The sequence below is a fragment of the Nannobrachium achirus genome, assembly GCF_963921795.1.
Source record: "Nannobrachium achirus genome assembly, chromosome: 9".
Taxonomy (NCBI): Eukaryota; Metazoa; Chordata; class Actinopteri; order Myctophiformes; family Myctophidae; genus Nannobrachium; species Nannobrachium achirus.
Window position 1 is genome coordinate 60,274,882 of NC_137818.1, and position 13,360 is coordinate 60,288,241.

Consider the following 13,360-nt stretch of genomic DNA (forward strand, 5'->3'; position numbering starts at 1 on the left):
CACGCACACCACAACAACAATGTACAAAATGTTTGTCGGGCTCCTGTCTTGCACCATCTTCCATCTGGGAAGAAGAGAATCAAATGGAGACGAAGAGACTCCACTTCAGTGTCTGTGTGTCCGTCTGGCTAATCTCGCAAAGCACTTGGCAGACTGAATTTCTTGTGCACACTGCCAGTAGGCCAGAGAAGTAAAACTCTGAACATTTTTCAAATAGTTTTTTTTATGTGTGTAAGTGTAAATATCTTTTCCCTTTTTCTGGATTCTTAATCTCAGATCCTGTCCACTGTCTCTCCATTTTTGGGCAATAAACATGACATAACATCAGATATCCACATGGTCACTACTTAAACCCTATAACGTCATCGATGGGGGTTCCCCAGGCCCAGGCACCCTTAATTTCCCCCAATACACCATATCTCTTGTGCTTGGCCGAATAGGGAGTAGGGAGGGACGCTGGGGTTCAGTGGTTAAGCATAAATAGGTAATGCAACTTGCCGCAGAAATGTCCAGATTCACACTGCCCTACAAAGTGCAGATTTGTACACCAACTTGTTTGTGTATCCCAAAGGTCAAATTAGGCTGATTTTGTGGGATAAACAATTGTGTGGGATAAACAATTGCCTCAAGAACAGATGTACAATCAGCTGAAACACTTTCAGCCACATTTTTGTTCGTATTTATTTACTGCACTTTGGCCTTTAGGGCAGTACAGGTCTTGTAACATAATGAACACACGGCCAGTGCTGGAAAGTGGCCTAACTAAGTAGGCTACATTTACTCAAGTACTGTTGTACTACGATGAACTGAGTACAAAGGACCCCAATGGAAACAAGTCATGGCTTTCTTGGGTTTAAAATCATCTTAGCAGACCTTGTATTGAACTGTACTTTCCTGTGCTTTTTAAAAGCAAACTGCTAATAAAGTATTCAATATAAGTACAATTTTGAGATACTTTACTGGAGTATTTCCAATTTTCCATAGGTTTACTTATACTCCACTGCATAACTTTAGGCCACTTGTTACTTTTTGTAGATTTTGATTATTACAAAACTATATCGGTTATTTGAAAAAAGCTGATTTACAAGCTCATAACTGAACTTGTAAATATGGTATTTCCAAAAGATTTTTGTACACATCTTATACAAATAACTTGTGAAACTGGACATTCTGTATAATGAGTACTTTTGGTATTTACATTTTTGGTATTTTGATTCCAATACGTTTGTACTTTAACTCAAGTACATTTTGATTACCAGACGTTTACCTGAATAAGTGTTTCTACATTGCAGTATTGTTATACTTCTACTCAAGTAAACAATACATTTCCACCACTGAACATGACACATAGCATGAGAAATATGACTAATACCATCTGATCGTACATGTACAATTTGCTTTATTCTTCATGACAAAAGTGGTTCACAGGTCAATGAAAGGAACTCGCATACACTTCAACAGCCAGGGGCCACCAAACGGTTATGTCTTCTTTTTCTACAACAATGTACACAAAAAGCAGACCACATAAATAGTTGTCAATTAAAAACATCATACATCAATAATTAAATTATACACATCTGTGAGAGTGGATCAAATTCATTTACAACCTCCAATTAGCATTTTCTTTTTCATTATGGTACAACGTACAGTGTATTCACATTTTGAGCATCCTTTGCCTCCACACGAGTTCGTCAACAATGACCCATCAATAAAACGCGACCTTCATTCGTCCACATCATGACCCTTAAACAGTTTAAGCACGATCCTTTTTTTCCATGACGAATACTGACAATAGTCGATCTACAAGCTCATTACGGGTCACATTTCAACGTGATGCTAGCTTGTAGATCTTCTATTTTCAGACATGTTCGCCTATAATGGCACACCCAAAACAGGGATGCCAAATTGAAAGTGTTTTTTATACTTTCACTCGCTGTAAAATAATGAATTTTCTAGAGACTATTAATTAGGATTTACTAGTCTAAACTAGTCTGACTACAAATCCATTTCTACCTAATTTTATCAGTTTGCGATTATCAACAAGAGTGGACAGGGTGATCATGGATTCATGTTGGAAGCTGAATGTTAATGAACTCATATGAAGCATGCCTGTGAAACGATGTTCAATATTCTACCACAACAGAATAGAATATTGCTTAAATCAGTGCTAAAACAAGCCAATGAGTTTCCTCAAAAGCAAAAAAAAAACATACCTTCCAATTCAAAACCCCTACAGAAACCACACTACTGAACATCTTTTCTAATGTGGTGAGTTGTGACCATGAGGTAAACCAACCAAGGCACTAAAATGTTAAACAAAGGACAGAGAGACTTTTTTTTAAACAATAGTTCATTTCTCTTTGCACCGAGCTTCTTTTTCATGTTTCATTGCCATGTTCCAAGATTGAATAAAAATAATGACTGGCCCCATCGGATTTTAAAACAACGACTTTAAATATTAACCTTGTTCCACAGGATCCACGTCTAATGAGGTGCGAATGACCCCATTATGATGAATTCAACAGGAATACCTTGACATTTACTTCTTTGTTATCGTTTGGAACACAGTAGACCTTGGAATGACCTGCCTGCTGTGTCCGCTTTCAAAATCACTTCTTAACTTACCACGTGATACAACCATGATTTCATTTTAATTTTAAATCGTTTAACTTTCTTTATTAACTTGTATTTACCATTCTTTTTGCTTGTTTTACTGTAAAAGGACTTGAAAAGTATCAAAATGGTTTTGTTAATGACAGGCACCAATGTCTGTTAAAGACAAGCAGATTAAGATTATGTATTTAAATGTCAAAGTATTCCTTTAAAGAGGTGAGAATAAAGCTAAACTACAGTACTACATGCAATGAGACGATCTGCTTTCAATTAGAAGCATCATGATCAGATTATGATGCTTCCTATGCCATTGTCCAACTTCAAATGATCTTTCTTAATGCAGCCCTGCAACCTGCCGACTAAAGCCTCATTTAAGCTCCGCAGTATGACGTGTCACTTGCCGGACAAGTGGCAGTCGGGTGATGAAGGATAAATGTATCTAGACTTAACTAAGGTGGAGGGGTGCTCCACACTTGCACCATTTTGTGTTCCTAGACGGCCTCTAACAAAATGTGTGAAGATGTTGCGTCATCGCTGCAGAACGCACTTTTAGATGAAAGCGAAGGCAGTTTAAAAACTCTGATCTCACCGAACACCAAGAAAAACTTTTAAGCCCGATTCATAGGTGATGATGGTGATGGTGTCGCACGCCCAGAATCAGAAGCGGCGTATTGTGAGCTTGTAGGGTCTGCCATTTTTGGCCTGTTCTTGATGAGCAAAAACCATCGCACGACGCCACATAAATTAGGTATTAGGCTCTACTATGCCTGTTAAGCATCCAACAGATCCTGTTAGCTGACGACTGGGATGTTTTGACCTGAGGTGGTAGGGTTATGGCAGATCTATTAGTTCCACCTGTGAAAAGGACCTCTTAACTTCACTGACCTACGGTTAAACTGTTACAGGTTATGGCTGGTCGGCCAAACCCAAAGTGTCCGATGGATCGCAGGATTTAAAAAAAAAAAATTAAATAAAGGGAGTGGATTTAAAAAGGTACCACCAGTGATGGGAAGGGATAAAGTTCAACACATCAGCGAAAAAGCGCTATGTGCTCGCAGGAAATCAATTCTGTTAGTAAGGCTGCAAGTGTTCTAGAACACATCGACTACTTCAGAGGGTTATAGCGTAACAGGGTTCCCACACATTTTTACTATTATTATTTTTCAAAACTTTTCCAGAATATTTAACCCAATTTCCAGGAATATGTAACAATAATTCAGCTCAATAACAGGTCGCTTACTCCTATGCACAATGCCCAAAGACAGGTAGTGTATGCCAGTGGTTCTCAACCTCAACAATTTTGTATAACACGGTTCTATTGTGAAAATAGCTGATCTACATGCTCACAACGTGAGCATGTAGATATGCTATTTTCACAATTTCTGCCTCTAATATTTGACAATTTGGCCCATGTTTAATTTGTCATTTCAGAGGTACTAACAAAATCAATAACCAAAGACAATGCATGGATATTTTTTTTCCAGGACCCTTGATAAATTCCAAAACCTTTCCAGTACTGGATTTTCTTTTCTTCTAATTTCAAAATATTTCCAGGAATTTCATGACCGTGGGAACCCTGGCTTAATTTATATCCCATCACACGGCAGCATCGTTTGCCGTCAAAGAGCTGATTTTCAAATACAACAAACAACAAACTAACAACACGCCATAGTGTGGCGTGTTGTCAGTTCTTGTCAGCAAGTGACACCGTCGTACGACGGAGTATGAATTGGGATCATCACGGCGGGTCTACGGGGGCTACCGCTAAAACTACAACAAGCCAGACAGGCCATGTCAGGAGGTGACCAGGCTAAAGGCAAAAAGAGTGTCAATACGTACAACAGCACAGAAACCGATCGCACAGCCTCGCAAAACGCAGGGCGGCCGGAAAGGAGAACATTTTCAGTCAGAGAGAGACGGCCTGGAAATCTAGCGTGGGTTGACAAAAAAAAAGAAAAAAAGGAAATACTGTACATGAAATGTCCTTCATTGGAGTGGAATAAATACTGTCAAAATGCTTTTTATCACAACACACACGCCTTGAGCAAAAAGACTATGGAGGTGAGAGTCGGAGGAGCACATCCGGGGGAGTAGGACACGACAAGTCAATGACGGAGCAACAAGCAGCCAGTTCACCCACCCATCCCATTCATCCATCCATCCATCCACCAACCCATCCATCCATCATCTCCAGGCTGCAACACAAGACACCTTCCCCACTCCAGAGAGGACAGCAGGTGACAAGAGATGACATGGGTGGAGTTTTAGGCGCGTTAATCCGTCGCTGCGGTGGATGCGGCGGTTGTTGGAATGTGGCGTCGGGCGGGTCTGGGATGGACAGGAAGGATGTCTCAGGTTCAGGATAAAGGCGGTAGGGAGGAGGGGGGTTTGGGGGTTGGGGAGGAGGAGGGTTTGGTCGACGGGAGGACATGTCCTTATGGAGGAGAGAGGAGGGGCTGGAGTGACGGCGGCACCGTGTCAGCGCTATGGAGACGGGGTGAGACAGAGACAAGACAGGAGAAAACGTTTAGTTCTCGACGAAAAGGATAGAAAAACATGTAAATCAGGGGCCTTCAACGTTTTCAGCCCAAGGACTCCTTGTAGTGGGTTGGCTTAACAAAATTATCGAGTCGAAGCGGATAAAAGCGCCAACTCTTTTTTGAGGCTTCTTTAGGACCTAGCGATGGATTTTAGCCTTGGGTGCCAAACTTTATTTTGATGTTTACCCATAGAATTATCCATATCAAGTTGGGCTCCCATCGACTTTCTATAAAGGAGGAAAATACCCAGAATAGGATGTGAGGGGTCTAACTAGGGGTTTGTCATGATTCTGAATCCATTGCAAGCATTTGTGTTGCACAAAAAAACTTTCCTTGGGCTAGAAATGGCCCCACAAAACGATGGTTTAGTGATGAGTCATCACTTTTCATTTTTGGGGGGGGCCATTTCTAGCCCAAGGAAAGTTTTTTGTGCAAAACTAATTTTCCTCCTGTATAGAAAGTCGATGGGAGCCCAACTTGATATGGATAATTCTATGGGTAAACATCAAAATAAAGTTTGGTACTAAAATCCATCTTTAGGTCCTAAAGAAGCCTAAACAAAAGTTTGACACTTTTATCCGCTTCGTTTTGATAATGTCAAAAACCAGGGTTAAGCCAACAACACACTATTAGTTGAGAGAAAGATGAAGCTTCCATATAGTTTTATTGTTTGACAGCACAATCGTCAGTATATTTTGGATTCATGTTAATGTGGGTTTTCAGATATTTAACCACTTGAACCGTCAATACTTAATAAACTTGACCTTACACTGTCGGCTCTTTTCCCCCTCCAAAGCTCTTTGCCAAAAAATAGCCGATCTACAAGCTCACAACGCCTGGCGCAGTGAGCTTGTAGATCTGTTATTTTTGGCAAAAGTTTGCAGAATATGGACGCTAGGGTTCAAGTGGTTAATATAAAAAAGGGGGGGAAAAACAAGCTTCTATCAGACAAAGATTTGGAGGACCCCCCTAGGGGCCTCTGTTGAAGACCCCTGATGTAAATAAACCAGAAAACAAAGCACTGATATGGCACAGAAGACGACGAGATATGGAACAAATAAGGAGTTGACACTTCAATCTGGGTTGCACATGCGTGACAGGAAATGTATTCGTGTACCCTATCAGCCATTATGGAATCTTTTTAAACAGTGTGCATATTAGATATTCTAATAATCTTTTGAAGGTACTTTTTCAGCACTGTTCTTGTACTTCAGCAATACTGGTAATATAGCCCTCAATGAAATATTAGAAAGAAACTAAACGTGCTTAGCAGAAACTAAAACACCTAAACCGTATAATACCAGAGCCCGACCGATGCCAGAACTTTGGGTCCGATACCGATCATGATAGAACAATTTGAAGAGGTAAAACAATCACGACACATCGGCTGTATTATATCATTTCCAAAACAAATGTCGTCAGAAATGTTCAATAATGACCAATATATCTGTTCGGGCTCTGCCACTGAGTCCAGCGATTATATGCACACACAGCAGCCATTTTGGAGAGAGGTTGGGTCTCTTACTTCCTTCAAAGGTGTCACCAATGATACTAATGAAGGCTCTGTTCCATTTCATGTAGCACAGTGGTTCTCAAACCTTTTATTTCAAGGACACCCATAACTCTGAGAGCATACAAATGGAACCAAATGGACCCGCAGAGTTACACACCTTTTAAGGGGTCATTTCAAACCACACTTTCAAACGGTGTTTCCAGTGAGCCAACATGAACAGTATCAGCACCCTGGCTCTGTTTCACCGGAATTGAACAGAGCCTTCATTAGTATTATTGGTAACACCTGTGAAGGAAGTGAGAAGCAACCCAACTTCTCTCCAAAATGGCTGCTTTGCATAGAGCCTATTCATCGCCTGCGAGATGATTTGGATCGCGAGTTCTGGCCCCGGGCGGGTTTAGACTGCGCTCTGCCCCCGCCGCCCTTATTGGCGTTACCGTGGGCCGCCTCGGTGGTCCCACGCCTGGCCTCTCTACTGACCCCGTGTACGCTACTCTTACCAGCTGGAGCAGAGTGAGGGGGGGCTCCCTGGGACCCTGCGGATCGAGTGTTGAGCTGAGGACCCGCAGAGTCTACGCCGGACGCGCTGCGGCTCGCCGCTTGTACAGAACTAGGCCTGTTGGCTGATGCTACGTGCTGTTTTCGTCGCACGGAAACGTCTACGCTTGCCTTTGATGGGTCGCGTTTAGCCGCGCCCTGTGCTTCAAACGTGTTAGTAGGACAGACAGACAACGGTTTGGGTTTAGAAGAGGAGGTTAGCTTTTCTATCGACGACGATGAAGAATACAAAGAGGACTGGCGTGCGGAGCCAGAAGAGTGAACAACAATGTGGGTTGAGATAAACGTGTCCTGCCGTGCGGGAGTGGAGCCCCTCCGGGACGCGGCGCCCTTTCTCGTATCCCTTACGTACGTCTTGACCAGAAAAGCGCTGTCCAGAGAATCGGCCGAGCCCTTGTCGCCGCCGAGCTCTCTGGGATCCGACGCCGCGCTAAAGACGTCGCCGACGCTACGGCTCCTAACGAAGGTGGTGTCCCGGGAGAGGCCCGCCTCGCCGCCGCCGCCGCCACGGTGGCGACGGGACCGGGCGCCCGCCTGGGCGGCGGCGGGGGGCTCGGGGCGAAGCGAGGGGAGGGGGGTTCTTACGGGGCTCGTGTGGAGGCTTCGTGTCAGGGCTCGGAGGTGGTGGGTGGCCATGGCGGGGACGCCGCCGCCGCCGCCGCCTCCGCTCATGCCGAGGATGGGGCTGGCGCGCGGGCTGCCCCGCAGCGGCGGGGGGCGCGCCGGGCTGGCGCGGGGGCTCCGGGGGCCCCGGCCGGACTTGGTGCCGAGCTCCTTGGCCCGGGAGCGCCGGGGGCTGTTGCTGTGGCTGTGGTGGGGCGACACGGGCGCCTCCAGGTCCTCCAGCCGCTGGGTGAGCGCCAGCTTCTGCTGGATGGCCATGCGCAGCAGCGAGTTCAGCGTCTTCTTCTCGTCCTCGGCCGCCGCCAGCTGCCGCTGCATCTCGTCCAGCTGGGTGACGTACTGGTCGCACCTGGTGACGTGCAACGGAAAACACACACGCCATGCGTCGTCGTCACACAAACATGCACAAAAACACACACACACGGACAAAAGCACACGTTAGTGTTTCTCAAACTTTCAAATTTCAAGGTGTTCCCTTAACTCTGACAGTGTACAAACGGAACCAAATGAACCCGTACACTGTTAGAGTTACAGAGTTGCACGGGTCAATTTAGATCCTCCTAAAGGAACCCACAGAGTCCCTGGAATCCACTTTGAGAACCACTGCGTTATTAGAAGCATAAAACCCTGTGTGAAAGTTAACGTGCACACACCAAATAAACGGGTTACCGCGAGAAATCGGATTAATAACACTTTCAAGCGTTGTTTATCGGGTTGCTCCCAGTTTACATGCACAAACAAAACTGTTAATTTTCACGACCATTACAATGCTGCACCCAAACTGATTATTGTTTATAGCTTACTTAGTGCCGTTTCCTTCCCTTGTCAAAAAGAGGCGTTTTGTAATAGACCTGTTTAAGGGGTGCAAAATGTTAATAAAACTATGTAACAATTTTCATTTAAAATATAATTTTTCCACATTTTAATCATTTTTTGAATACAGTTGCAAAAATAGACGATCTACAAGCTCAAAATGGCCTGGTAGATCGGCTTAAGTGGTTAACAAAAGATTTCTCTATATTACTATACACACACACACACACGCAGTTCCTCTAAATGCCCACAAGATGGCATCCAAGAGCTTGCACCAGACACAAGTGCTTGACCTCTGTCTGTACTTGCACTGCAATCCTTCTCATGGATAATCAAATGAGCGCTCATAAGAGTCTGGAGACTGACCAGACGTCTAATGCAAGTCCATGAAAAAAAAATAAAAAAAAATAGCAGATATACAAGCTCACAGCGCGGCACCGCAAGCTTGTAGATCTGCTATTTTTTCGTGAAAATTAGAATTTTGACCCGATTCTATAAGTGTCTTTTGAATCCTTCTAAATCTTTTTGAAAAAACTATGTTTCTGTCAGCAATCTGGCCAGCCATCGTCAAAGAAAAGGTCCTTTTCACTTAACTGGAGCTCAGTTAGTCTGTTCTTGAGAGACTACTATGTCAGTGGTTCTCAAACCATTTTCATGTGAAGGACCCCCAAACCGATATTTATTTGGTCACGGACCCCCATCTCAAAACATTTAGTTCCAGGGACCCCCCAGAAGCAAAACTTTAGTTACAAACGTTCGCTTTGAAAAATACATACATTCAAAGATTTGCCCACATTTTCACGACTTTTTCAAAAATAGCAGATCTACAAGCTCGCAGCGCGGCACTCGGTGCCGCGCTGTGAGCTTGTATATCTGCTATTTTTCACTGGTTAAAGCATTCAATAATTCTAGGCCCTAAATGGGTTAAACTTTCTCTCTAGACACGCTAGAGCCCGCGACACGTGAGAGGAACTTAATGAAGCCAAGTACAGTATGTTGTGAACAGTAAGCCTAAACCTGGCCACGCAAACACACACACACACACACACACACACACACACACACACACACACACACACACACACACACACACACACACACCGAGAGCCAAAGCCAGGTCTCCGGTTCGCTCTCACTGCTTCTGTCATTAATCTTCTCCTCGGCCAGGTTCCTAGGTTCGCCTGTTGTTGCCACAGGGCAAAGCATGTGCTTCCTAATCTTCACGTGAGCCCAACGCAGTGTCCCGGACTACCAGAGGCCTAAGAAGGGCCAGTTAAGCTCATTAGGTGACTCTAGCTAGCTAGGCAGCAGTGAAAACCTGTCCTCCTGTGACAATAAGCGCCGATAACCGAGCGCGAGGAATACCAGCGGTACCTGACAGACACCAGACAAGGGCCGATGAACCTGTTTGAGGGTCAAACAGACGGTCAGAGCAAACAAAGAGTCCATGCTGTCACGGGACGGCAGGAGTGAAAGTGTTCTTCAATTAGGATTACAGGGCGCAAGCTAGGGCATTCACCACATATTTTTTAATATTCGAATATCAGTGTCACTATTCGACGGTGTTCACTGAAGTCGAATATTCCCTTTTTTTTTTCTTTTTCTGTTTTCTCTTTTAAAAAAATATATAGTCTAGTTTATAAAGCTTGGCTAGATAGGAAGTCATAAGAATGAGTTGCCAATGCCCCTGGTGGATGAATTTGTTAGTGATCTATGCCAGGGGTTCTCAAACCTTTTTAGGCCGTGACCCCCAAAATAAACATATTTGAACTGGGGACCCCCACCCTGACAAGCACTTGGAATTGTAGGTATTACATTTAATGTGACTCGGTTACACAGATAAATATTGTAAAAATAGCAGATCTACATGCTCACAACGCCTCGCAACACAATGTTCGCCTCTTGCGTACTTAATATTTGACAGTTTGTCCAGTCCTGTCGAATATTCGGCTATTCGAATACTTTGAGGTTGAATAATTCGAATACTAAAAATCACTATTCGTGAATGCCATAGCGTAAGCCTGATTAAAGGTATATTCAGTGATTGTATTTCATTCAAATAAAAATATAATTGGTACATTTTCCATTCATTCTCCTCACTAGAATGTGTGCTGACCATATAAGGACTTCCACCATGGCCCGTGTTACGAGCATAGCTAGATTCGGTTTTCAGAGGTGGCCAGCCAGTCCTCGACCAATCAGAGTAGAGTATGGCCGTAGTTATGTTATGATGTTTAGTTATGATGGTCAAAATAAAATGTTTGAGAACCACAGTCGCTCTGAATTACTAAACTCTAAAATGCCACAGTCTCGTAGTAAATCAGTATCATCCTGAAGCTGGAGACGTAGGCCTACCGATATTCAGTGATTGGGTCTAATGATCAAAACGAGAACATTATAATGGTGTAAAAAATCTATAAAAAACTAAACATTTCCACGCTGTAAGGCCAGTAAGGAACAAGATGACCCCCGGCCACTTTCCTTATCACTGAATACACCTTTAATAAACCATAGGACGATGCATGTCACTTAGCTATGAAGCTAGCTAACAATATGTTGCATTTTGATTTTGCAAGACACGCTCTAGTCAGTGCGATGGTTTTACTACAGTACCAGACTCTAAGGGGATGAAGTTTTATCCTAGAGACCATACTAACATAGCCTCCACTTTGCTCTTACATCACACCCCACACAGAGAGCGACGTAAGAGCAAAATGGAAAGATGGTGACTGTGTGTGTACAGTCAATTTTAGAGGTTTCCCCACAAAGAAATGCAGAAACAGTGAACATTTCTTTCCATTAATTCATCACATGAACCCCAGCGTCCCAATTCTGGGCATATCAAACTCGGCGAGAATTTCCAAAAAGAGTCAAATTGGCAGCACGTTGTGAGCTTATAGCTTGTCTATTTTCAGGGCGAGACGCACAAGGCACAAGGGAGTATACATAAGGCTTTTGTAACCAATGACCCGTGGTCTTCAGTGTTTTCCTAACACAAATATGACTTTTGATTCATTTGCTCGGTGATCTAAGAGTGATCAGATCACACACTCTGACGGAGGCTTACCGGCTGGCGAACATGACGCGTAGCGAGGAAAAGGTGGCGGCGTCCTCCTTCAGCGCTTTGAGCTCGTTCCTCAGCTTCAGCATGGTCTCCGACACCATGCACTTCTCCGTCTCGTACTTGGCTTTCAGGTTGGCCAGAGCCAACTCTGCCGTCTGAAACAATTCAAAAAAAGGATATATTGAGTATGGTACAGAAGGCCCTGGGCCGAGATTTAAGGGGCCAAAACCCGACCAGACAGATTACGTAACATGTCTGTGTCAGTGAAACTAAATGTACAAGGGAACTGAAATCCATGTAAATCCATATGGCCTTCATAAGTTCATATTGTTGTTCATATTTATCTTTACTAAAACTAATCAATAGTTTTGTCTCCATTTAGTTGAACAATTCATACATTTTGTCTAAAAACTCTGCCTATCTCATGCCTTCAAAACAGGATGCCAGGTTGAAAGCGGTCAACTTAATTATAGTCTGAATCTTCAGGCCAGAGGATATGCAGCAGACAATCAGACAGACACAGCCCTTCAGTTAAACCATTTTGCGCGCGTGTGTGTGTGCGTGTGTGTGTGTGTGCGTGTGTGTGTGTGTGTGCGTGTGTGTGTGTGTGTGTGTGTGTGTGTGTGCGCGTGTGTGCGTGTGTGTGTGTGTGCGTGTGTGTGTAAAAGGGGAGTTTCACAGTGTGAAAAAGCACAACAGAAGCAGATCACTTTTCATTTCATTTTTTTTTTTGCGTGCGTGACACCGTTGTACAATCAATTATAAAATAGGTTTAATCAGACTAATTGATCTCTTCCTTTTAATCTTGATGATTTGATGAATCAAAAAAAGTAAATCAATAGAATAGCTCACGAAATAATGGATAGTTGCAGAGCTCTACTTGTTTTACTGGTTAGAATCAGGTCAGATCCCAGTGTCTCTCCCATTCTCCCAGTTCCTCAGTGACACAAAGAATAGACCTTTGACCCTCCTCAAGGATTACGGTGTGGGGAGGTCACTGACTGGTCAGAATGACTGACTGACAGCAGCATCATGGTAAAAAAAACAACATAGGGGCAGCGGTGGCCTAAAGGTTAGAGGAGCGCGCTTGTGGCCCAAAGATTCCTGAGTTGATCCCCCGGAACAAACTCTGACCAACACCAGGGTTCCCACACATTTTTACCAATTAATTTCTAAAACCTTTCCAGAATATTTAACCCGATTTCCAGTACTATACAACAATAATTCAGCTCAATAACGAGCTTACTCCTGTGCGCAATGCCCAAAGACAGGTAGTGTATGCCAGTGGTTCTCAACCTTTTCAGGCCGTGACCCCCAAACTAATCATGTTGTAACTGGGGACCCGGTACCAGGACGAGCACTAAGAGTTGAGGGATTTTGCATGACACGGTTCTATTGTGAAAATAGCAGATCTACATGCTCACAACGCCTCGCAACGCGACTGACAGCAGCATCATGGTAAAAAAATCACACCCGTGTGAACTGAGCGGTGGTCGTGGGGAGGGGGGGGGGGGGGGGGGGGGTGCCTGTGTGTGTGTGTGTGTGTGTGTGTGTGTGTGTGTGTGTGTGTGTGTGTGTGTGTGTGTGTGTTGCAGACTCAACAGCACCTCTCTGGTCACCCAGGGTACTCAGGCT

The 13,360-nt window shown here is 44.0% G+C and overlaps 1 protein-coding gene across 1 annotated transcript in view; it reads right to left on the reverse strand.

Moving 5' to 3' along the window:
• Positions 1 to 4,351: 4,351 nt before the first annotated feature.
• Positions 4,352 to 13,360, reverse strand: part of LOC308291035 (protein bicaudal D homolog 2) — a gene marked incomplete at its 5' end in the record, with an annotated part of 60,058 nt that continues 51,049 nt past the window's right edge. Inside the window, 3 exons of the mRNA XM_080732949.1 lie at positions 4,352 to 5,097; positions 7,810 to 8,197; positions 11,729 to 11,880. Coding sequence (XP_080589075.1) covers positions 5,092 to 5,097; positions 7,810 to 8,197; positions 11,729 to 11,880 — 546 coding nt within the window. The 3' untranslated portion in view covers positions 4,352 to 5,091. The remainder of the gene's footprint in view (positions 5,098 to 7,809; positions 8,198 to 11,728; positions 11,881 to 13,360) is intronic.